Below are 24,875 nucleotides of genomic sequence, written 5' to 3' on the forward strand. Positions count from 1 at the left end.
TCCACACCTATTATGGCCTTTATATTGGAACAGAATACAAAGCTAATAACGTGACTCATAGGTGATAACTTCTTGAGAATGTTCTGATACCTTAGCAATATACAACACCAAATCATAGGACACAAACTGTCAGATGTCAATATGTCAGTTTCTTGGCTCAGTAAAGTGGCATCCTCCCTTTTTCCATTCTGTGAAACAGGTTGCTGGTACATTCCTCCGAAGTGAATGTTGAATGAAGTTTCACCAGTGCGATGAGAGGTTATAACAAAGAAATAAATTTAGATTTCTATTGACGTGGGAATGAGGCGAGGCAAACTGCACAAAAATAACAAAACAAAGCAAGGCAAACACCCAAAGAAAAAAAAAAATGAAATTGTATATCTGAACATAGTGAATGAATATTGTCTGTGATAGTTTTCTTTTTTCCTGAGGAATTATTTAAATAGGTGACACAATACAGTTTCAGTAGAAAACAATATTATCCTCATATTCTTCTAGAGTATCGGATCACGACGTCAGTATATGTCCCTACCTGTGTTTTAGCAATGGTGAATATCGCCCTGTATTTTCTTTCCAAACCTTTAAAGTTGATGGAAAATCAAATTATTTTAAATAAATAATTGCAGCATATCTTAGTAATAATGACAAATAAACTGCAGCTGCTTGAACCAAATTTTTACAGGGTTCACCTGTAAAATGAAAGACTTTATAAAAACTTTTTAAATGCCACATAGACTTCACTTTAAAAACCGTTTCATAGTTATACTGGCCAAATTATGAAAATATGATGAAAAAACAGCTGTGAAGATTTTTTCAGGACTTTCCAGTAGTAGGAATACTTTTTAGTGATATAATTGATTAATCTAATGTGATCTGGACTCAGATAAGCTGTAAAAATGGATGGATGGACTCTCCAATTTAAAATGATAAAGTTTGTTGAGGCCATAGCTGATATTGCTCAGACTGACCTCTATGAGATAACAAGCTTCCTTGCTCATCCCTGTAGCTAGCAGAAGCAAAAGTGTTTGCTTCAGGTCTGATGGTGCTGACTGAACTCCATAGAAAAGGACTGAACTGCCTCCTCATCAAAACATCCACTGCTGCAACAATCCCACTTTTAATCATGTTTGTGACATCTCCTGGCAGCTCACCAAGGCACAGTGCGGCAGGGTGGTGCAATGCTTAGTATTGAGGGTTCCTGGTTTGAACCCAGGGTGGAGTTTGCATGTTGTCCCTGTGTCAGTGTGGGCTTTCCCTGGGTACTCCAGCTTCCTCCCGCAGTTCAAAGAGATGCAGGTTAGTTCGAGACTCTAAATTGGCTGTAGGTGTGAATGTGAGTTCTATGTGTCAGCCCTGTGATAGTCTAGCATCCTGTCCAGTGTGTACCCCACCTCTCGGTTCCAGCCGGCCCCCTCCCTCACAGATTTTATAGAAAGTCAGTGTTTTGTATGTCATGCATATTAATTTGAATATCCTTTCAACACACTAGCAGTGGTTAAATCTGAATAATAATAATGCTAGGTTAAACTTACAGATCAGGTTTGTTTGGTTTATGGAGAGCTCATTATCAAATGTCTTAAACTACTTTAATAATATATTTCTGTTAGGTTTCACCTCTTTTTTCAAGGTGAGCTCACCTTATATGTTGTGTAATGCGTATGCAGTTAGCGTCTGTCCTGCTGTTCTGTTTAAAAGTGTATTATCAGGATGCATACCTTTAGTTTCAGTGACGTCTTTGGCTACAGTTCAGAGTCTATCCCTGTGTTGTGTTTGTGTTACACCTCTTACAGATCACCTGTCAATCAAACAGTGTTGTTGATCTTGTGATGTGGGTATTAATTCATGGCAGACTAGTTTTGTCTGGTATTCCTAAAATTGCACAGTAACAATTCTATTTGGGAAAACAAACAAACAAAATTCCCTTATGAGACAATGATGCAGTTCAAAGCTTTTATATAATGTGGTGTGGCTCCTCCAAAGGTCACTGTAAGTCAAAACATTGTAGGTTTTCATAATTCAGACAGAAGGTAATAATTATATGACTCAAAGAAATAACAATGGCAGTAATTAAGCGAATTTTGAATAAGACCTTACAGTACTTATTATATTCACATAGACTGAGCTCCTAACTAAGTAAACCTGATGCATATTAGGTAGCCTATACTGTGTTGGGAGTGGAGTTCAATCTGATAGTATGATGTGCCCCAAAGGGTTTTTGGATAAATCTGTGGCCCAGTGAAAAAGTGTGTTTTTTTATCCTCTAACTTCTGAGGTAAGATCAATCACAATGACAAATAAGTCTCTGACATTTATAGATACTATCAATACTGTGGTGGAATTGCTTTGTTACAAAGAGATTTAAGAGCAGAGTCAAACATGGGGAATAGAAAAACATTGAACTCTGCTGTGAACTGTTAAAATTTTGTTGAGGAAGCTTGAGCGGCGCTTGCTGATAATGTTTAGGGGTCACTACTAGTGAAGTTATACTACTATCTGAAGTGAAAATGTTCTGGTAATGAGCTCTGATATTTTCAGGAAACATAAAAGCTGAAGTCACCAGTGTTGTTTTTTTGTCCACTTTATTTTGAAACTTTTTGAAACTAGAAAAATTGAAAACAAAAAACCCCAACAAAATCAAATGGTCCACCAAAATGAGTTATAGTTTTATGTAGCAAATAAGATGGTTGTGCTATACATTTCAAATTCCTTTAAGAAAAAAGGTTTAGCTCCAGAAAATCTGGATCTTGTGTGTCAGGGCTTTTTACTTAACGCTGCGGAATACACATTTTTCCTCCATATTAAACATGTTGCTGTTTTTGGTAGTATACCTGCTTTACCACTGCAAGGGAATATGTTGAGTTAAAGACAACATGCAAACTTACAGTGAGCAAAGCGCCGCACATTGGACAATTGAACTGACCCATGAAACACATGGTGCTGAATTATGTAATACTTTATGGATTTGGCTGACACATTGGACAGCCCAGATGGGGTCTTCATTTAAAAACAACACCTTTGTGTTAGAAAATGTTGACCATCTTTGTTTTTTTGTTTGTTTTTTTTTTAAACAGCTGTATGTGGTAGACTCTGTTCAACTGCATAGGTCACTGATGAAACACATTGCATTATGTTATTAACATGGACTCAGGGCAGACTGCTTTACAATGATCACATGAGAGTACAGACGTGCATCACTAAATTAAGACAAGGTTAGGCTATGCTGCCTGCATGAATACTTAATTCATCTTCTGTTCTGATTACTCATGTAACTAACTTATGAAAAGGAATGATGCATCATGAAATGCCTTGTCCACCCATGATATTTATCTTGATGGCAACCACTGAGACAGTCGCCTCTCTTTGCCAGATCATCAAACCCAGGTGTTATGTCTGATGTTGAAATTATGCAGCATGAAGTACAGATATTTAACCAATGAGTTGGCTGTGAAAGTTTGTTCACACAGCCTCCACAGCAATGGTGGATGAAGTACCTGAAAGCCATAGCCTACTCGAGTAAAACTACAGATATCATACAGGAAAATGACTTTGGTTGAAGTCACCTTTTAGAAGATTACTCGAGTAAAAGTCTTAAAGTATCTGATAGTTACTGTGCTTAAGTACAAAAAGTATTTTTATTAGACTTCATTGAGTGTAATTAAGTATTGAAAGTAAAGGTACAATTAAATGTTGGTAATAAAAAACAAAGCAGTCACAATTGTGAGGATTGTGAAGTTGATTTCTTCTTAACATGTACAGCACCTTTAAAATGGAGCGTATACATTACACTTGAAGAAATACAAGGTCTTCTTCACAATTTTAAAGAAAACCCTTGACTATCCAGGGCTGTAGAACAGTTACCTCTCACACATCTTTATTTCCTTCAATTATTACTTGCCCTCTCTGCTCCCATCATGAAGTCGGTCACATGGTCGAGTGGAATATTATTATAGCATGTAGCATCTGATCTGACATGCAGAATGGGCTCATTTTATTTTGAATAATCAAAATGCATGGGACACAGAAATACATGGAGGTCTGTGAGAGAAGTGGCCAGTGTGGCTGGTTGGCACATCCTTACGTAAGTTACATTACTAGAATGTCATTTAAGGGTGGTGAACAAGAGTCAACTTGAGGCCTTTAATCTAAATTTAGACGACGCCCGGTTGGAAACAAGTCAGGGCGTTGACGCAAATTGAGATGACTCGGTTTGTTCTCACAAACACCGACCCAAGGGCCACATGTGTGCCTTTTCTATGAATTGTAGTTATGGACTTTTTTTTTTTTTTTTGAAAAGGTTATCATGGTCCCTTCCACATGTCACAAGCCACACACAAAAAATGTAGTTTTAACAAATGTAATTACAAGTTTGGCGTCAGTGCCAGCCTTTCACTCATACTATAACATAATATACAGTAACATGTAGACACATAAACGGATGAGTAAAAACAAAACAATAGAATAAATATAAAATGTGCCAAGGAGTTCAGTGGAATAAAGGAATCTATAGGCTAGATAAATAATAAAATGTTAATAGACTGATCATCAATAAAAGAGAAAAAAGAACAATAAAAATTTACAGAGAATTTAAAAGGCAAGTTGCTGAGGCAATAAAAGACTTTGAATTGTGGTTACTTTTACAAGCAGGTAAAATGTAACGACGCCCTGATAGCAACAGAGACAATTCGACTGCAAGGACACCTCCGGAAGAAGCTGAAGTAGTTGTGGCTTTCTGGAGGATTCATCGATTACAAAATCTGGTCAACTCCTGTTTTGCCGCTCCTATAACCTTAGAGCAGATTTCAACAATGCATGACTGTTTTTGTTTCTCAGTGTGAAGCTGTGAAACCAACAGATAAATAAAAAAAACAAAACAAAAAAAAACACAGGAGGCTCTCAATAAAAGACGGCAGACGGACTGACGGGAGTGACGGAGAAGGAATTCAGTTTATGAAGAAAGTGAATTCTCTGTTGCCCTCGCGTCACAATATCTGCAGTGTTTACATCAAATTTAAGATGTTCATCAAAAAAAGCACCCAAGTATTTGGAAGAGGAGACCCTTTCCACAGTTTCATTGTGAATAATGATTTCTTTGGCTATGTCTTTGTTATGTCGAAAATCAATAATCGACTCCTTAGTTTTTAGATACATTGAAGTCCAAAAAATTATGATCACACCAAGAAATACAATCTAAAAAATTCTCCATGGAGGAGGGACAGCAATGTGGCATCGACCTAGAATTTGACCAAGTAGCTGCCCTTGTGTGCTCCTGCATTCATTATAGGCTACATGATAAAAGGTAATGGTGAAAGATTTTTTTTTCTTATTTATGACATCTTTTAGTTCCTTAGTAACCCATGGTTTATTGTTGGGGTAGACTGTAATGTTTTTCAGGGGACATTAGTAAATACACGGAGGGATATGTAGGAAGAATCAGTCTGTGTCAAACAAAAAACAAACAAACAAACAAACAAACAGAAAACCCAACAAAACCAAAACATAACAAATCAAAAAGCAAACAAAAAAAGTCGTCCATCCTGGTATTTCAAAAACGATGTCCTTATTACGTAGATTATTTTCTCCTTGGATCCTTAAATCGTGGACCAGATGAGAAATGTCTTTTTCCAATCCATACAAGTCACAGGATTATTCAATATTCATACCTCTCCGACACATTTTACAAAAAAAGCAAAAAACAAACAAAAAACAGACTTCTAGTTTATTATTAACACAATATTTAACCATATTTTCTGCCAGCAGTACAATTTATAATGAAAGGATGTCCAAAAACATCTCCCCATTTGGCTGATTTATATTTATTTGTGAATATCCCCCAACAATTCATTTATTTCTCCTGAAATATTAAATATAATATATTAAATATATTAATAGGCTTATTAAATATAGCCTACTTCGTCTTTCTACATTCTCAAAAGCATTACACAGCAGTGAGTTTCGACCAAGGAATCTGATTGGACAGGAGGCATTCCATGCGTGCTGATATCCAGTGCTGGGACTTTTAACTATGCAGGTGGTATCATTCCGCTTAACAGGTGTTCCGAGCCGTTAATTAGGCTATGTTAACCGTTAATTAGCCGACATTAAGCATCATAACAAAGTTTGCAACGAGGGACGTATTTCCACAAAAAACAGAGTCAAAAATGATGAATGTTCGCGAGAAAAGGAGGAAGGGACAGGGAGAAGCCTGAGTATTTCACTGTTAATCTCCAGGTATGTTTCTGTGACATCAGAAGACGACGTAACGTAGGCTACTGATTAAGCTAACTCGGCGGCATCACACGTAGCCTATGTCACCAAAGCGACTGTCAACACAATCTTATTTCACTGGCCGCAAATGGAAACACACAGAGGTAGCCTACATCATAGATAGTAGCCAGTCTGTTGTAATGTATAGACCTAGCTTACATAAAGTAGCAAGCTAGTGTGCAGGAGTATTTTGTGGGTTGTTTGGCAACAGTCAAATCCAGTCCCAGGACTATTTGTGCCGGCAGAGCCTAATAGGCTAATTCACAACACAAATCTATGTTGCCGCTTTTTACTCTTAATAAACGGCACTTCTAACACTTTTATAGCCTATAAAACAGTACCACAGTCGAGGTAGTGTTGTTGTAGGCCTACTGAATATCAGCAGCTGTGATAGGCTACTGCTTAAGTAAATTGTGATTGTGGTGGAGCAATTAACCCGTTCAGATCCCCCGTCCATTTGTATGACCATAACTTCTCTGTGATGATGGCTAGGCTATATCTAGCCTATGATAACTCTCATCTGACTCCACCCACATGTGCAGACATAGGCCTATTTAATGGGGTTTATCCCAACAATAATAATAATAATTTTTCCCAATATGGGCTGATAGGGCAGAGACCACAAGCCGCGGATGGACAGCCCACGAGACTGTTTTACTCGTTCCTATGGAAACGTTCCAGCGACAATTACAATCGTTGTAATTGCTGTCATAGGCTATTATAGTTAGGCTACAGATGATCTTCTTTTGCTGTTTTTCGGCCACTTTTCCAAACTATATAACAATCTGAAAGGCTACATTAACTGTTTTACATACACATAAGTTTTGTGTTTTTAGTCGGCTATTGAAAAAAAAAAAAGTCACACACAAAACAAATTCGCGTCCGTATTGCAATGAATTGTGTGCAATTAAATCAGTGAAGTCTGCTGAAGTCTGCACGCCAAGCGGACTCTCCGGAACTCTACAGAAAGTCCGTTTCAGGCCCTTTGTAGACAGGGTGAATTTGGACAGCCCTCAGCACTCCCAGACATCCCGGGTGCGCGCCCGCAAAGTCCGTGAGTCTGCACAAGTGCGGTGAAGTCAACTTTGGATTCGGCCCCGATCTCGCAACCTTATTTCCCTCACTTATGTCTCTTCCTGGACAGGAGAGAGACGCGAGGAGAGAAGAAACAAGGGCAAATGCCTTTAGAGAAATGAGATGTCTTTTCCTCTGAAGCGTCACGTTAAGCGACGTCCGTTTCTGATTAAAGCGGCTATAGGCTTCACGGGCTTTATATAGAAACATTAAGCCTAATGGAGTTTGTGTCTGCACACACATAATATAATATAGCCTAATATAATGTGATATAATATAATATAATATAGCCTAATATAATATAATATAATATAATATAATATAATATAATATAATATAATATAATATAGGCTAATATAGGCCTAATATAATATAATATAATATATGCAGGATTCTATATTTTTGTGTCCTGTTGAGAGTTAGGCTACAGAATGCCATTACAGTATTGATAAATTATTTGTATCCGTATTTATTGGTATTGTGATTGTGAATTCATTATTATAGCTACCCAGAATGTGATGATGGTTTCTTTTGAACACTGGAAATTATTTATTAGGCCGGGTGTTTCATGGAAAATTGACAATCTGTAACTCATCCACCTGACGCTCATGATCAGCCTCGGCGTGACTGAATGGAAATGATGATCAAAACGTTATGTATAAATGTTTCTTGCTGACAGACAGGCTCTCTCTGACTTTAATTGTATCCATAATAAAGGTTGGTGAGAGAATTAGCAGATGCGAAAACCCTTTCGAATAAATGAAGAAAGTGGTTTATAGTCCTTTTCTTGTTCCGATTTTTAACTTGATGGTGATTTAGAAAACAAACATCATATTATGCAAGCATACTCTGATGATGGTGATGGCCCACCGGCAGGCCCGGCCCCAACCAATTTGGCGCCCTAGGCAAGATTTTAGGTGGCGCCCCCCTTGCATCACAGTAAATTCTACTGCCAATTTACATATACTCACAAGAAACTTAATAGCTTTGTCTTTGCCATTTTATTTTATTTTAAGAAAATAAATGGCCCAATCAAAACAGTTAACAATATAATAAATTAGAAATAAATAAATTAATACAAAAATATGAAATTAATATATGAAATACAATAAATAGCCTACACAAACTAAGATCTAACCACCCACAAAATAAAAACGAATCAAGTAACAAAATAATCATATATACAAAAAAAAAATAAGGAAATGCACAAAATAAGATATTAAAGAAATTAGAACTGACAACAAATTACAAGGATTTAAGTAACTGCACAGTTTGCATTGAGTATAATTGCACACAATAACTATATTACAGAAAAAAGAGATTCTACAGAGACCTCTAGTGGTGCTTTTTTTAATACTGCAATAATGACTTAGAAACTACATGCTGCTGCATCACTGCTGGGCTGTGCAGGGGTGGGATTTAGATATTATTGGGTGTTACAGTCGAATAATAAAATGATTCCAAGAATGAAATGAAATGATAATAAAAATAAAAAAACAAAGAGATTCATGATGTTATACTCTACATGTATAATGCATTTATTTTTTCTGCAAATTAGATTAGATTCAATTGTATTGTCATTACAGTGAAATGCTGATTAGCAGAATGCAAAGAAGCAGTAAACTGCAGTATAATATAGCATATGGGAATGCTAAATTATGGATTATTAACATTAATGTTGTGCACTTTGACAGTGATGTAAAGTTTAACACTGTTAACACACGTTAGGACTTAAAAAAGTAACGTTATTATTATCTTTTTTTTTTTTAATCTAATAGGTTTTGCTAAGCAGTTGAATTAATGTGGGCTTATTTTATTCATATTAAGAAATAATAGTACCAACTAGTTTTAAGAATAGTTACACACTTTATTCCCATTTGTGGCGCCCCCTGGACGGACAGCCCCCTTAGCATTTGCCTATACCGCCTCTACACCGGCCCTGCCCATGAGACATAAAATACAATACTTTTCAATGTCTATAATGCTCAGTCATTGTGTAAATTAAGTAAATGCATTTCGGCCAATTCCGATTGTTCTTTTTAAAGCCACTATCGCTGCAGCGATATTTGCTGCAGCCCCGTCCGCAGCAGTACATTGTTTACCTCCTGTGCCAGTAGGTTTGGTTTCTACATACATACATACATACATACATACATAAAATAAGCACAGCAGAAATGTCAAACATGTCACACCACTGTGTTTAGCTAAAATCAGCAAGTTTACCTTCGCTACATAACTCCACAGTTGTAATTAGTTACCAGTTTATACCCTGAAGTGATTGTTGTTGTTAAAGTGACATCATGGCAATTCTGTGGTGTAGATTTGGGAAGAATGAGGTCCCTTAGTCAATTGTGCACCTTAAATGTCCCCTACCAGTATTTTAAACCATCTTTTCTATTCATCATTATCCACTTGCTGAGTTGCCAGGTTGTTTTCTACAAACGTGGGCTATCTTTATAAAGAGTGAAAAAGGCGAGATGGGGGATACCTGACATGCTGATCTGGCAACCATCAGGATGTGGCTACTACACATTTTCATCAGCTGAAGCTCTAATGTTACTGTTAGATCCTGTGAGATGAATGAATGAGATCAATTTAATGATTGAATTAATTTAATGTTGTTTAATGTTTAATTAATTTGATTTAATGTTTAACAATTAAGCATCACTGAGTTATCATAATATCTCATTTGATTTTACATTTGTATTTCAGGTGTTATTTTTTGCTTGCTTGTGTTGATTGCTCAAACATGTCATTTTAACAGTCATCATATTTACTTACTTGTACACAAAGTTGCCGGTAAAAAAACAAACAGAAAAGAGACATGCCGCAAAGAGACATTTGTTTGTAAGAGGAACCAAATTGTATCAAAAAAAAAAAACATTTTCTGTGAGTAGCAGCGATTGACACCAGCAGGTGGAGCTGTAGGCTCTCAGGTGAGCTAATGTGAAATGGCTGGCTGCAACTTGAAAAATTGTTTTTGAGATTGTTTTTTTTCTACACTAATAGCTATTTAAGTATAATTAAAGTGTTCATTAGGGAGGGTTATTGTGTCTCTGTCATACAGTACACTAACTTTTTGTTGTATTACCTGCAGGAAGCATCATCCAATAGATTATCAGGACAGCAGACTGGAGGAAAAGCAGCTGGAGGCTTTGGGTTTCAGGTAAGGTCTAACAGTGGCACAGAGATACAATGTTCACAGAGGCAGTAATACTGCCTATTCAGCATAGTCTTCAATAGGGTGGCATCACTCAATCATTAATTATTATTGATTAATCTGGCTTTTCTTTTGTTGATTAATCGATTCTTTTTTCATCTTTAAAATGTCAGAAAACAGTACAAAATGTCCACAACAAGATCCCGGAGCCAAAAGTGACGTCTTCAAAGTGCTTGTTTTGTTTGACCAACAGCCACAACACAGTGATATTTACTTATCATAGAAAACAGTGATAAACAACAATTACACATGATTTTTACTAAAATAATTTCCTTATCATCAAAATTAATTTACTAACTGCATTTAATAGCTACCTTATGATGCTATAAGATTTTAGGGAATGATGAGGCAGAGACTGATAGTTTGTATTTATCTTTAATGCATCAGTGAAAACAATTTTCATTCATTAACTGATAATGGTTGATGCTGGTTTTAATGCTGGTGGTTACTCTGCGTCTGAGGTGACCGAAAAACAATGGTTCTCTCAGACTGTGTGGCGGTGTTTGAATAAATATGAATCTTATAGCCAAAGTAAAGAATGCACCACTCCCAGTTCTCTCTCTCTGGACAAACTTGATTTACTGACACAACAAAGGCTGAGAGCGCCTGTAAGGCGCTATTGTGACATTTAATTATGGGAAATCACACGGCAGGGTGTGACTATCTGTAAACATCACTACTGCCTTAATTAAAGCTGCTGATGTTAAACATGCTGTGATACATTTTCTATTTCCCCACTAAAATCGCAAAACATCACATGAGAGATGATTTAAATTCCTCAAAGATTTTTTATTCTGTACTCACTGAAAGGTTTCTGACAGAAACTGTACAAACTACACAAAATCTTCTAGAATACAGCATAATTACATAAAAATACTTAAGATATAAAGTATAAATAAGATAGACAGGTTTGATATCATGTATACCACGATGATAAAACTCTACACATTAGTTCTGGGTTGGGATGTGAAGCCCACTATGACCTGCATGTGTTCCTTCATTTAATTCACCATTCAGAAATGGTGAGTGTGATCCACAGTTTACTTTCCAGTGTGGCTGGCTTTACTGGTTTTGGCAGACATGAATAAACAAGACAACATTCATAACTATCAAGTTAAATATTGCAAGAGATCAGTGCTCATTATTTTCTGACATACCAGGGCTTGAAATTATATTAATAATAATTACATTATTCTAATGATGATTCGATGGACCTTGTAGTTAAAGATGATTTGGACAGCAAGTTTATCAGCGGCTCTGTCTTGTGCTGCTGGTATGAAATACTACAATAGATACATGGTTGTACTGTTGGCAGCGTTCACAACATAGCAGCGGGAGTTGGCTGGGCTTGATGTACCAGGACAGCTCATACCAGAACCTAAGTCTGTTTGGTCCCATGTGGTATGTGACTCTAATTTATTATCTGGAGGACAATAGGTCAGGGGAGGGGACTTACAAATCAACCTCAAAACACACCAGAAACCAGAAACCATGAGAGGTTGGGCTTAGGGTTGTCAACCCCAAACAGTAAAATCAAAATAAAACAAAAAAACATATCTGCCACAGAAACATTGATGGAAACCTTCGATGGCCTTGTGTTCCTTAAGGAATACAAGCTTACGCTTGCCCTGTTCATTCGAAGCTGTACACAATTCATGACAATCATGAATCATGGATTTTTACCATTGGCAGTCCTTTTTAGAAATAGTAAACGCAGTCATCATCAGATGGCAATGGTAAATGTAAAATCAGCACTGATGTTATTGCTGGTTTGACAGTAGCCATGACAACAGTACCAGGCAGGATGCGGTGACAAGACTGATCCCGTGGATTACTCCACCTGACACTGTAAATGACGACAAAAGGAAACAAAACATTAGTAAAACAAACACGTGTGCAACTTTGGAAATTTTTGTTCAACTAGCACTCATTATTGCTTACCTATGCCATTCACAGTGATGGAGCTGCCTTCAATGTCAAAGCCGGTGACGATTGAAGATGCGTTGATCAAAACACTTCCAATCTGAGTGTTACTAGGAGCAGATGTGTTCACAAAGCTAACATCCATGATGGTGACGATTGATCCCTCACTGCAGAAAGGGAAAGAACAAAATTATTTGAAATATCACATTTCTGCCACTAGTCTTTTGTTTTAAAACAAATAAATCTTGACAAATTACTTGAATGACACCACTTTCACAGATCTGAAGGAGGAAGGGAATGCCTCTTGAAAAACAGGATGAAGCTGCAGAAACAGAAAATAAGTTGTATTTGCAACTTTTTTTAAATGTCTATTTAGAATGTTTAGTATGTAATCAATTCTTTGAGTTGGTGATTGATCTATCCGATAAAATAAGTCAATAGGTGTGCTAGCATTTTTCTCACAAAGGTTGAGACTAACCTGTCTCTCTATCATTGAAGCTCTCCTTATATAAGCTGGAGATGATGGATTCAGCAAGTCAGTTGTAAATGTGTCTCGAATAGATCTGAAAGACACCCTTGATGTTATGAGATTTGTGGGTGCAGCAGTTGCAGGTGCGGCAGTTGCAGGTGCAGCAGTTGAAGGTGCAGCAGTTGCAGGTGCAGCAGTTGAAGGTGCAGCAGTTGTAGGAGCGGCAGTTGTAGGTGCGGTAGTTTCAGGTTCAGGTGCAGCAGTTGTAGGTGCAGCAGTTGTAGGAGCGGCAGTTGTAGGTGCGGTAGTTTCAGGTTCAGGTGCAGCAGTTGCAGGTGCAGCAGTTGCAGGTGCGGCAGTTGTAGATGCTGCATTTGTCTGAGCGTCAGTTGTGGGAGCAGCAGTGGTTGGTGCTGCCGTTGTTGGTGCAGACATTGTAGGTGCAGCAGTTGGTGCGGCAGTTGTAGGTGCCACAGTGGTAGGTGCAGCAGTTGTAGCTGCAGCTGTTGTAGGTGCGGCAGTCGTAGGTGCAGCTGTTGTAGGTGCGGCGGTTGTTGGTGCAGCTGTTGTACGTGCGGCCGTGGTAGGTGCTGCAGTTGTAGGTGCGGCAGTTGTTGGAGCAGCAGTTGTAGGTGCAGCAGTTGTAGGTGCTGCGGTTGTAGGTGCGGTGGTTGTAGGCGCGGCAGTTGTAGGTGCCGCAGTTGTTGGTGCAGCAGTTGTAGGTGCAGCAGTTGTAGGTACGGCAGTTGTAGGTGCAGCAGTTGTTGGTGCAGCAGTTGTAGGTGCAGCAGTTGTAGGTGCAGCAGTTGTAGGTACGGCAGTTGTTGGTGCAGCAGTTGTAGGTGCAGCAGTTGTAGGTACGGCAGTTGTAGGTGCAGCAGTTGTTGGTGCAGCAGTTGTAGGTGCAGCAGTTGTAGGTGCAGCAGTTGTAGGTACGGCAGTTGTAGGTAGAGCAGTTGTTGGTGCTGCAGTTGTTGGTGCAGCAGTCGTAGGAGCTGCAGTTGTAGGTGCGGCAGTTGTAGGTGCAGCTGTTGTTGGTGCAGCAGTTGTAGGTACGGCAGTTGTAGGTGCAGCAGTTGTTGGTGCAGCTGTTGTTGGTGCAGCAGTTGTAGGTACGGCAGTTGTAGGTGCAGCAGTTGTAGGTGCAGCTGTTGTTGGTGCTGCAGTCGTAGGTGCTGCAGTTGTTGGTGCTGCAGTCGTAGGTGCCGCAGTTGTTGGTGCAGCTGTTGTAGGTGCAGCGGTTGTAGGTACAGCAGTTGTTGGTGCTGCAGTCATAGGTGCCGCAGTTGTTGGTGCTGCAGTTGTAGGTGCAGCGGTTGTAGGTACGACAGTTGTTGGTGCTGCAGTCGTAGGTGCAACAGTTGTAGGTGCAGCAGTTGTAGGTGCAGCGGTTGTAGGTGCGGCAGTTGTTGGTGCTGCAGTCGTAGGTGCCGCAGTTGTTGGTGCAGCAGTCGTTGGAGCGGCAGTTGTAGGTGCAGCAGTTGTAGGTGCGGCAGTTGTAGGTGCAGCAGTCGTTGGTGCAGCAGTTGTTGGAGCGGCAGTTGTAGGAGCTGCTGTTGTTGGTGCAGCAGTTGTAGGTGCAGCTGTTGTTGGTGCGGCAGTTGTAGGTGCACCAGTTGTAGGTGCAGTGGTTGTTGGTGCTGCAGTGGTAGGAGAAGCAGTTGTAGGTGCAGCAGTTGTAGGAGCTGCTGTTGTTGGTGCAGCAGTTGTAGGTGCAGCAGTCGTTGGAGCGGCAGTTGTAGGTGCAGCTGTTGTAGGTGCGGCAGTTGTAGGTGCAGCTGTTGTTGGTGCTGCAGTTGTAGGTGCAGCAGTTGTAGGTGCCGCAGTTGTAGGTGCAGCTGTTGTAGGTGCGGCAGTCGTTGGAGCGGCAGTTGTAGGTGCAGCTGTTGTAGGTGCAGCAGTTGTTGGTGCAGCTGTTGTTGGTGCAGCAGTTGTAGGTGCAGCTGTTGTTGGTGCAGCAGTTGTAGGTGCAGCAGTCGTTGGAGCGGCAGTTGTAGGTGCAGCTGTTGTAGGTGCGGCAGTTGTAGGTGCAGCTGTTGTTGGTGCAGCAGTTGTAGGTGCAGCAGTTGTTGGAGCGGCAGTTGTAGGTGCAGCTGTTGTAGGTGCAGCTGTTGTTGGTGCAGCTGTTGTAGGTGCAGCTGTTGTTGGTGCAGCAGTTGTAGGTGCAGCAGTTGTTGGAGCGGCAGTTGTAGGTGCAGCTGTTGTTGGTGCAGCTGTTGTAGGTGCAGCTGTTGTTGGTGCAGCAGTTGTAGGTGCAGCAGTTGTTGGAGCGGCAGTTGTAGGTGCAGCTGTTGTTGGTGCAGCAGTTGTAGGTGCAGCAGTCGTTGGAGCGGCAGTTGTAGGTGCAGCTGTTGTAGGTGCGGCAGTTGTAGGTGCAGCTGTTGTTGGTGCAGCAGTTGTAGGTGCAGCAGTCGTTGGAGTGGCAGTTGTAGGTGCAACTGTTGTAGGTGCGGCAGTTGTTGGTGCAGCTGTTGTAGGTGCAGTGGTTGTAGGTGCAGCCGTTGTTGGTGCGGCAGTTGTGGGTGCAGCTGTTGTAGGTGCCACAGTTGTGGGTGCAGCTGTTGTAGGTGCAGCAGTTGTAGTTGTTTGTGTTGCACCTGGTGTCATTGTAGCTATAAAGTACCAAAGAAGTCAACAGTTTTATCAAAACCCAGTTTATCTTGCTCTTATATTAAGTAATTACAATATAAAGGTGATTCTACACTCTGATGTTCAGTTATCTAAGAAATATTTGAGGATGTGTCGGGAAGAACTCAACCGTAAGTTGATGCTGTGTTGGTGTCGATCTTACACCTTTTCACCTTTTCACATTTTCTATTACCATTTCAAAGCAACTGGTTCAACATGACTCAGCTCACCTGTTAGAATCAGCAACACTGATACAATGTGTGTGACACCCATCCTGGTTTTCTTTTTCTCTATAAAATCAAACAGAACAGAGATTTACTGACTTTTACGTATTACACAGTGTTAAACCTGCAAATGAGAGTTTTCATAATAGCAGTGATTTTAGTCGTTTTTACTCAGGTTACACAAAACATTCAAAGGGAACTGTTTGATGTAAAAAAATAAGTATAATGCAGTATCTGTCCATGAAATAATCTGTATCCTGATCCATGACTTTAATCTTTGAAATAACTGTAATAAAATGCTTGGTCTTGGTCTTGTCTCTTTGTCAGGATTCTGTATTTTTATTTTGTGACCAGTCAAGAACACAAGCACAGGGATATTACTAAATAACCTGTGTGAAAACGGAGTGTTGAATAAACATGGTGAAGTTGATTTCTTATATGTCTGCTCACAGAGAACAAAATTTACTGCCATAATATTCATCTCCATAATGCCTTTAACTATTTTATAAAAACATTTCTCATGTTATACTAACACATACAGACAATATGGCAATAACAGAGGTGAATGAAGAGGAATCTCCTTTTGTCTTTGTAGGTGTTTTTATGAGAATGTGGATCTTTGAGATCAATTTTGGGAGTGCCTATGGTTTGTATGTCACACAGTTTCTACCATGCAGTGTGGGACTCACACTGGTCTTGGTTTTGGTCTAAACTTGGTCTCAACCTCTAAGTCTTGGTTTTGTCTGAGTCTCCATACACTCTGGTCTTGGTCATGACTTGGTCTCAGTTTAGGTGGTCTGGACTACAGTACTGGTTGTCGTACACTGTACATTTTCATTCATGTGGCTTTCTGACAAAATCCATAAACTGTTGACAAGTGAGAGAAAGGTTAGAAATGCCGAATAAATGGAGATGAAAAACAAAATTAAATAGCACCTATATTTGGGGGAAACTAAAAAAACAAACAAACTAGAATATCAGCTAAAGAGAAAGCTACAACTGGATTTTACAACATTTTATAATAACTTAACGAGGCAGTCACTTATTGTCACTTTAAATATGTGATAATGACAATTAAATTATAATGAACGAGAATACATGAGCATTTCCTAAAGGTAAGACAGAGACTGTTGATAAAATACATTCATACATAAATAAGTAAACACACAAATATTAAACAGACACATGCATACACACACTCTCTCTTCTATACACACTGTGTAAACGTACAAAGGTCTACATATATAAAATGAAAAATGCACTCACCCAAGTGTAAAGATATGAGATGAAGGTATAAATCCCCCCCTTCTATCTGCTTTCAGTGTTAAACACTATTCCAGTGTCTTAATTCAGCCCTGTTCACGTCTGTGATGTTCCAAACCTTCTCACCTTAAGTGACAGTCCACACCTATTATGGCCTTTATATTGGAACAGAATACAAAGCTAATGAAGTGACTCATAGGTAATAACTTCTTAAGAATGTTGTGACACCTTTGTGATAAACAAGTCCACATCATAGGACACAAACTGCCAGATGTCAATACGTCAGTTTCTTGGCTCAGTATAATGGCATACTCCCTTTTTCATCCTGTGCAACAGGTTGCTGGTACATTCCTCCGAAGTGAATGTCAAAGGAAGTTCCTCCAGTGTGATGAGAAGATATGACAAGGAAGTTTATTCAAATTTCTTATAACATGATCATGAAGCAAGGTGAAAGGCACCATAAATAAAACAACAAGAAAAAAAACAAACAAAACAAAACAAGGAAATTGTATATTTAAAAATACTGAATGAATATTGTCTGTGATATTTGTTGTTGTTTTTTTTCCCGGAGAAATGATATACATGGGTGACACAATACATTTTCAGTACAAAACAATATTGTTTAGACAGACACATCTAAAAAAAAAAAAAGTCTTGTTATTTCCACATATTCCTCAGAGTGTCAGATCATGATGTCAGTATGTTTCCCTATAAAATCACTGTTGCAACAATCCCACTATTAGTTTATACATGTGACATCTCCCGGCAGCTCAGAAATGCGCAGGGTGGCAGGGTTGTGCAGTTGTCACCGTGTCAGCGTGGGTTCTCTCCTGGTACTACTTCCCACAGTCCAAAGACATGCAGCTTAATTGGTGACTCTAAATTAGCTGTAGGTGTGATGTGAGTATGAATAGTTGTCTGTCTCTATGTGTCAGCCCTGTGATAGTCTATTGACCTGTCCAGTGTGTACCCTGCCTCTCACCTGGGACCCAACAGGTTAAGCGATTATAGAAATTAATAAGTGAATTAATGTATTACGACAAGTAAGTCAAACTATTCATGTAAATTAAATAGAAGACTTTTCTTCTTTTAAGAAATGAATATTTTCTTTTTAGACTTTTCAAAATCTACAGATACCCTGTTATACTGCTGTTTCTTGAACATGTGTTTCACAAGTGGGTTGAGTGATGTATTTTCATCTTGCCAATTTTTATACAAAGTCAGTGATTTGTATGTCACGCAAATTAATATGAATATCCTTTCTACACGGGCGGCACTCTGGTGTGGTGGTTAGCACTGTCGCCTCACAGCAAGAGGGTTCCCGGTTCGATCCCGGGTGTGGGAGCCCTTCTGTGTGGAGTTTGCATGTTCTCCCCGTGTCAGCGTGGGTTCTCTCCGGGCACTCCGGCTTCCTCCCACAGTCCAAAGACATGCAGACTGGGGATTAGGTTAATTGATAACTCTAAATTGTCCGTAGGTGTGAATGTGAGCGTGAGTGGTTGTCTGTCTCTATGTGTCAGCCCTGCAATAGTCTGGCGACCTGTCCAGGGTGTACCCTGCCTCTCGCCCGATGTCAGCTGGGATAGGCTCCAGCCCCCCCGCGACCCTCAAGAGGATGATGCGGTTAGAAGATGAATGAATGAATGAATGAATGAATCCTTTCTACACACTGGCAGTGGTTAAATCTGAATTGTTCACTGTTCAAAAAATAAGGGGAACACTTAAATCACACATCAGATCATGATGAATGAATAAATCAAGTTGAAAATCTTTACTGATGTACATTGTATAATTTGGTGAGACCAAAGTGACAGTCAATGGAAACCAAAATCATCAACCCACTGAGGGCTGGATTCAAAATCACACCAAAAATCAAAGTAAAAAACTGAAATCAAAGGCTTATCACGGCAACTCAGAACGTGACTCGGTAGTGTGACTCAGATCGCTGACCCATCGCCAAACCAGTCATGCTGGATGATGTTACAGGCAGCATAACGTTCACCATAGTTTCTCCAGACTCACATGTGATCAGTGTTTACCTGCTCTCATCTGTGAAGCCAATGGGTGCTTAATAGTGGTACTGGTGTCCTCTGGTGAATGCCAATGGAGCTGCACGGTGCTGGGCTATGAGCACAGGTCCCACTAGAGGACGTCGGGCCCTCATGCCACCCCCATGGAGTCTGTTTCTGACAGTTTGGTCAGAACATGCAAACTTAGAAAAAGTAAGCGAAGGGCCACACATTGGACAATTGAACTGAACCATGAAACACATTGTGCTGAATTATGTTAAAATTTCAGTGACACAGCAGAATGCTTTACGATAGGCTATTTGGCAGCCTAGAGGGCACCATTTTACCTGCAGCTTTGAGAACACTTGTTTGCACTTTCCCTTATGTGATTAACCTGTGATCTAATTTGCAAGCTAGGACCACTGATTTGCAAAATCTTCTGATTTTATTTTGAAGTAACAAAGTCATGAAAATGCTTGGGACATAGAAACACATAGATAGAGTAAACCTGGAGTAAAATACCTTTACTCTAATTAGGGTTGGGATCCGGTTCTTTTTTGAACCGGGTCCAAAGTTCCGGTTCCGGAATCGGTTCCATCACATTTGGAGTAACGGTTCCTGCAAACGGTTCCTAGATTGTAAAAAAAAAAAAGTCGCGTGCATTTCCATTAGAGTGCGGCACAGGCCGCATATTTCTGTCCGGACCCGACCGAGCCCGACATTATTTAATGACTAAAGCACTGAGTTTGTGTCACACAGTTGTTATGGTTACAGGCTATTTAACAGGCCGGGCGTGCGCCGTGGGTGCTCAGCGGAGAGGGAGACCTCTGTGTTTGAGATGGGAGCGGGCGGCGGGAGGTCTGAGGCTTCCAGCGAGGAGAGAGGGAGAAATATAACAAAATAAGATAAAATAGGAAAAACCTGTCTCCCTCTTTTATTTTATTTTCAGCGTTCAATCAAGGCGGAGGTGGGAGGTCAGAGACTTCCAGCGAGGGGAGTGATAGAAACAAAGAGCCAATGTCTGTGTGTGTTCTGTTCAGGTGCTGTCACGTAAATAACAGTGCCCAAGCATGAATGCATATAAGTATTTTTTTTATTACATTGCTGTGGTTAATTTGAGGTAATAGTGTTACTGTAGAAATCAGAGAATCACTTTTTGTTGTTATATATTCTCAGGGAGATGATACAAGCTCTAAATCTGAAATACACACCACACACAAATGTGTATTTTCCTCTAATTGTACTGTGCAACAGTTAGAATAAAGTTTTTGTATTTGTATGATTGCACTTGTGTTTATTATATACTTGTTTACGTATAGCAAGTATAATGAATATAATGTAGGAATTGGTAAGAGGAATCGGTAAGGAATCGGACTGTTAAGAAGGAATCGGTAAGGAATCAGAATCGTTAAAATCCTAACGAGTCCCAACCCTAACTCTAATACATAGTAATTTAATGGAGTATAAACCAAGCTATACATTTTGTTTAGGAAATGTAGTGGAGTAAAAGTGAAAGTTGACAGAAATATAAATACTCAAGTAAAACAGAGATACTCTAAAATGGACATACACTAAATATTTTAACAAAGTATTGTTACTCTGTTACATTGCACCACTTTTTGGAAACTGTATGATCCAGTGTGCTTGAGAGCAGGGTTGTGCTTGATGTCATTCAATTCTATTTTTTGCATCCAGGGGTGACTTTTTCTTGTTCAGTCTTTGCAAAGCTGGGTAAACTTGGTGTGGAGGTCTGTGAGAGTAGTGGTTGATGTGGCGCATCCTTAAGTCAGTTGCGTTAATTGCGTTACTAGCCTGTTATTTGAGGGTGGTGAACAAGAGTCAACTTGAGGCCTTTAGTCTAATCTAAATTTAGACAACACTGGGTTGGAATCAAGTTAGGCTGTTGACGCAAATTGAGATGGCTCAGGCGTGGGTTGCAGTGTTCTCACAAACAACGGCCCAGGGGTCCGTTTCACAAAGCAGGTTTAGTGAAAACTCAGAGTCTGTTAACCCTGAAATGAGGGAAACTCTGAGTTTTCCGTTTCAAAAAGGGAGGTAACTCAAACCAGAGAAAGAGGGGTAACTCTAGCCTGTTTCAGAGAGAGAGGTAACTTAAGCTCTCGGTCAGTTACCGTAGTAACAGACTCTATGAACCTAACCTGGTCGGGACCAGGTTTTTCTCAATGAACCTCGAGTGTCTCTGTCTCCGCCCTCTTTCAGAGCCACACACTCCATTTGATTTCCTCATTCATTCAGTCAGCAGGCGAGTTTTGGCGTAGCCTAGCTCTGCCGTCTGTCATTTAAAAAATCAGAGTCAGTATATTAGAAGTCCATTAGGCACAGTAGGTGGCGACTTTTTTCACTAACATGGCATGTCCTTTTGATAACAATCCCGTGGATGAAGGTGCAGCATTACTGCGCAGAGAATTAAATATTCGTCAGGAGATGGTTATCAAACCGCGCATAGATGTTTTAGCATTTCCACACAATTATCTTTTTGAGCGGTACCGTTTCACGTCACAGTCCATCATCTACACAACCTAATCCCAGCAGATATTGTGTGTTGCGCTCATACTGTATAAAAATGCGTTGTGTTTCTTTGCAAATGGAAGTTTTTTGTACAATGTCGGAGATGCTGAGCACTTGAGTAGGGCAACTGTATGCAGGGCGGTCAGAAAAGTGTGCTCGTTTAACGGGCATCTGCCTTCTTTCTGTTGGCTGAGTAGAAGTCTGTGTTAGTTTAAATGGGCTTAATTATTTAACAGAACATGATATAGATGAGAAGACATTTATGTGTGTGAAAACAGCATTATGTTGGGGATAAAACAACTGCACAGTCAAACAGCCACTTAATATTTACTTTACAATGTAAAACATTATCAAAATGAAGTACCCCCATGAGATTATGCTGAGCCTTACCTGTTTGAACAATGTTTATATATTTCATCCTAAACTGCTGCCAAGTGCGCTTCTCCTCCGCGGGATTGCACCTAAATGAAATAAACGAATAGGCTACCATTCAAGCAGTTTTCCCCTGCAAAGGACTACATTTAAACTTATGCATTCTCCCACGCCGTCTCCCTCTCTTTTGCAGCTGCAGTGGTGTTGCACTTCTTTTTGAAAACGTGTTCAAACTCGCAGTATGAGTGCATTAAGATTTCTAATTCTAGTTGGGTGAAAAACGCCCTCCCCGTCCCCGTTGCCATGGTGACTCGTCGAATCGGGGCTCCATTGATGCTGGCTTTTTATAGTTGTGGTGCACGCGCTTAACTCCAGGTGAAACTACTCTGAGTTGATTAAACTGATTCAAATCAGCTGTTCTGGAACCAGAAACTCAGAGTTTCCTATCTCAGAGTAGATCAACTCAGAGTTCAGAATTAGACTCAGAGTTTGTTGAACCTGCTTTGTGAAACGGACCCCTGGAGCCATATGTGTGCCCTTTCCTATGAATTGTGGTTATGAACTTTTTTGAAAAGGTTAACACGGTCCCTTCAATATTAGTTTGGAGTCAGCCTAACTATTTTTATTTTTGTGGAATTTCTCCATTGATAAAACCAACCATGAGCCTCCAAAACAAACAAACAAACAAGCAAAAGAACAACAACAAACAAACAAAACGTTGTCCATCTTGTTACTTCAAAAACTATGTACTTATCAGTTAGGCCTATAGTTTGATGTTTTTTTTCCCTCAGAAAATGTTCTGGATCCATCAATCTTAGACCAGATGACGAATATCTTTTTCCAATCCATAGTAGTCACAAGATTATTTAATCTCCAGTCTAAACCTCTCCAACATGTTTCACTGAATGTAGGCTGTCTGTTGCAAAATTGTAAACAAAAACAACAACACATTTCTAGTTAATACTAACACAATATTTAACCATATTTTTGCCAGCAGTACAATTGTTAATGAAGGGATGTCCAAATTAATTTATTAATTAAATAAAAACACAAAATGAAAATCACTCTTGACAGAGGAAAAACCTATACTTAATCTAAGAACAAAAATGATCTAGAAAATAAATGCTATATCTTAAGAAACTAAAACTCACTGACTAAAGCTAGACTAAGAGAAAACAAAGAGAAAATCACTCTACTGAGGCTGTACTACTACTAGGACAAAACAAACGGAAATCAAACTTGAACAAAGTATCAAAACAACAAGACCTGACAATGGCAAATGGCATGGACACGACACTGGTTCTCTCACACAAAGGACAAGACGAACATCGTTTCTTGGACATGACACTTCCCATATGGCAGATATATATTTATTTGTGAATTTCCCTCCAATGATTCTCTTATTTCTCCTCAGAATATTCTTACTTTTTAAAAAGCATTACACAGCAGTTAGTTCCAACCAAGGAATTTGATTGGAGAGGAGGCATTCCATGAGTGCTGTTTAAGCAATATCACACGAGAGGGAGTGATGTTGTACTATGATATCGTCACGGCTGTGATTCGGTCGTAGGCACGAGGCCGCAGGCCGAGACGATATCACAGTACAACATCACGAGCTCGAGTGTGATATTGCTTTTATACAACAGTTCAACAGTTAAATAAGCAAGGCTGATTAAGAAATGTTGAAAAATGAGGACAAAATAGATAATTTAAGCATTTTATTTGTTTTCCGCCAACAAAAATACTTCCCTCAGGACTCCGCTGTCACCTTTGCTATGTAACGCAGACATGGTGCGCCAGGCACTTACTCTTTATACACATTTATCTGCACGTTTCCATTAATTGTGCAGCCGTTGAAATAAGTCTCTGGTGACTGCATGGTGGACTGTCGCTTCACAGGCACAGCCGACTCTGCCTTCTGATCTGACAGTATGTTGCTTTTCTCCAAGTCATTGAGCTCCGCTGATGAAACACTGACAAACCTGGATGTGTGCTCAGATGGATTCAGCTTCTCCTCTCCCTCATCTTCCTCTGATGACCATTCATAGTTCAATTCAAAACTTATTTTAGGAAATAAATCCATATTTTTGGCTGTTTGACAGTGGATAAATTAATTAGCCTACAACGCAACTGCTGACCTAACTGACACTAACCGTGAGTTTTGATTTGATTGTTGAATGCAATCAGCTGTGAGGCGGAGTGATACATACACAGTGAAATAATCGTGATGTTGTACTCCAATATCGTCACGGTTTTACTGTCTCTCGACCAATCAGATTGCAGGGCCGGAACTAACTGTTGTATAATAATAATGTTGTATATAATAAACAATGAATGTTCCTGAGAAAAGGAGGAAGGGACGGGAAGAAGCCTGAGTATTTCACTGTAAATCTCCAGGTTTGTTTATATGACTTCAGAAGATGACGCAACGTACTGATTAAGCTAACGCCTCGGTATCACACTTATGTCACCAAAGCGACTGTCAACAGACTGGCCGCAAAATAAATGGAAACACACAGAGGTAGCCTACATGATAGATAGTAGCTGGTCTGTGGTAACGTATAGACCTAGCTTACACAAAGTAGCAAGCTAGTGTGCAGGAGTATTTTGTGGGTTGTTTGGCAATGGTCTAGTCCAGTCACAGAACTATTTGTGTTGGCAGAGCCTAATAAATCATTGAATAAATATATAAATCTTAACCTGCTGCTGTTTTTTTTTTACTGTTAATAAATGGCACTTACAGAGCTGTTATATAACAACAATATGACAGTTAAAGTGGTGCTGCTGTAAATATCAGAACAGCTGTGATAAGCTGCTGCAGGAGGCCACAGGTACAACAGCACTCCCTCTTCTGTGATATTGCTTAAATAAATTATGATCTTGGTGGAGCAATTAACCCG

At 39.7% G+C, this 24,875-nt stretch overlaps 1 protein-coding gene and 1 long non-coding RNA gene across 2 annotated transcripts; one reads left to right on the forward strand and one right to left on the reverse strand.

Moving 5' to 3' along the window:
• The first annotated feature begins 6,071 nt into the window (after positions 1-6,071).
• On the forward strand, positions 6,072-17,562 carry LOC144459798 (uncharacterized). The gene is made up of 3 exons (XR_013488589.1): positions 6,072-6,228; positions 10,436-10,504; positions 17,402-17,562. It is a non-coding gene; the product is annotated as an uncharacterized LOC144459798 (long non-coding RNA).
• Positions 13,188-16,576, reverse strand: LOC117246293 (uncharacterized). The gene is made up of 3 exons (XM_078164708.1): positions 16,560-16,576; positions 15,809-15,868; positions 13,188-15,562 (listed from the first exon to the last, which is right to left on the reverse strand). The coding sequence occupies exons 1-3, from the start codon at positions 16,574-16,576 to the stop codon at positions 13,336-13,338; spliced, it is 2,304 nt and encodes a 767-aa protein (XP_078020834.1). The 3' UTR covers positions 13,188-13,335.
• Positions 17,563-24,875: the final 7,313 nt, after the last annotated feature.

This window comes from Epinephelus lanceolatus, chromosome 22 (assembly GCF_041903045.1).
Source record: "Epinephelus lanceolatus isolate andai-2023 chromosome 22, ASM4190304v1, whole genome shotgun sequence".
Classification (NCBI taxonomy): domain Eukaryota; kingdom Metazoa; phylum Chordata; class Actinopteri; order Perciformes; family Serranidae; genus Epinephelus; species Epinephelus lanceolatus.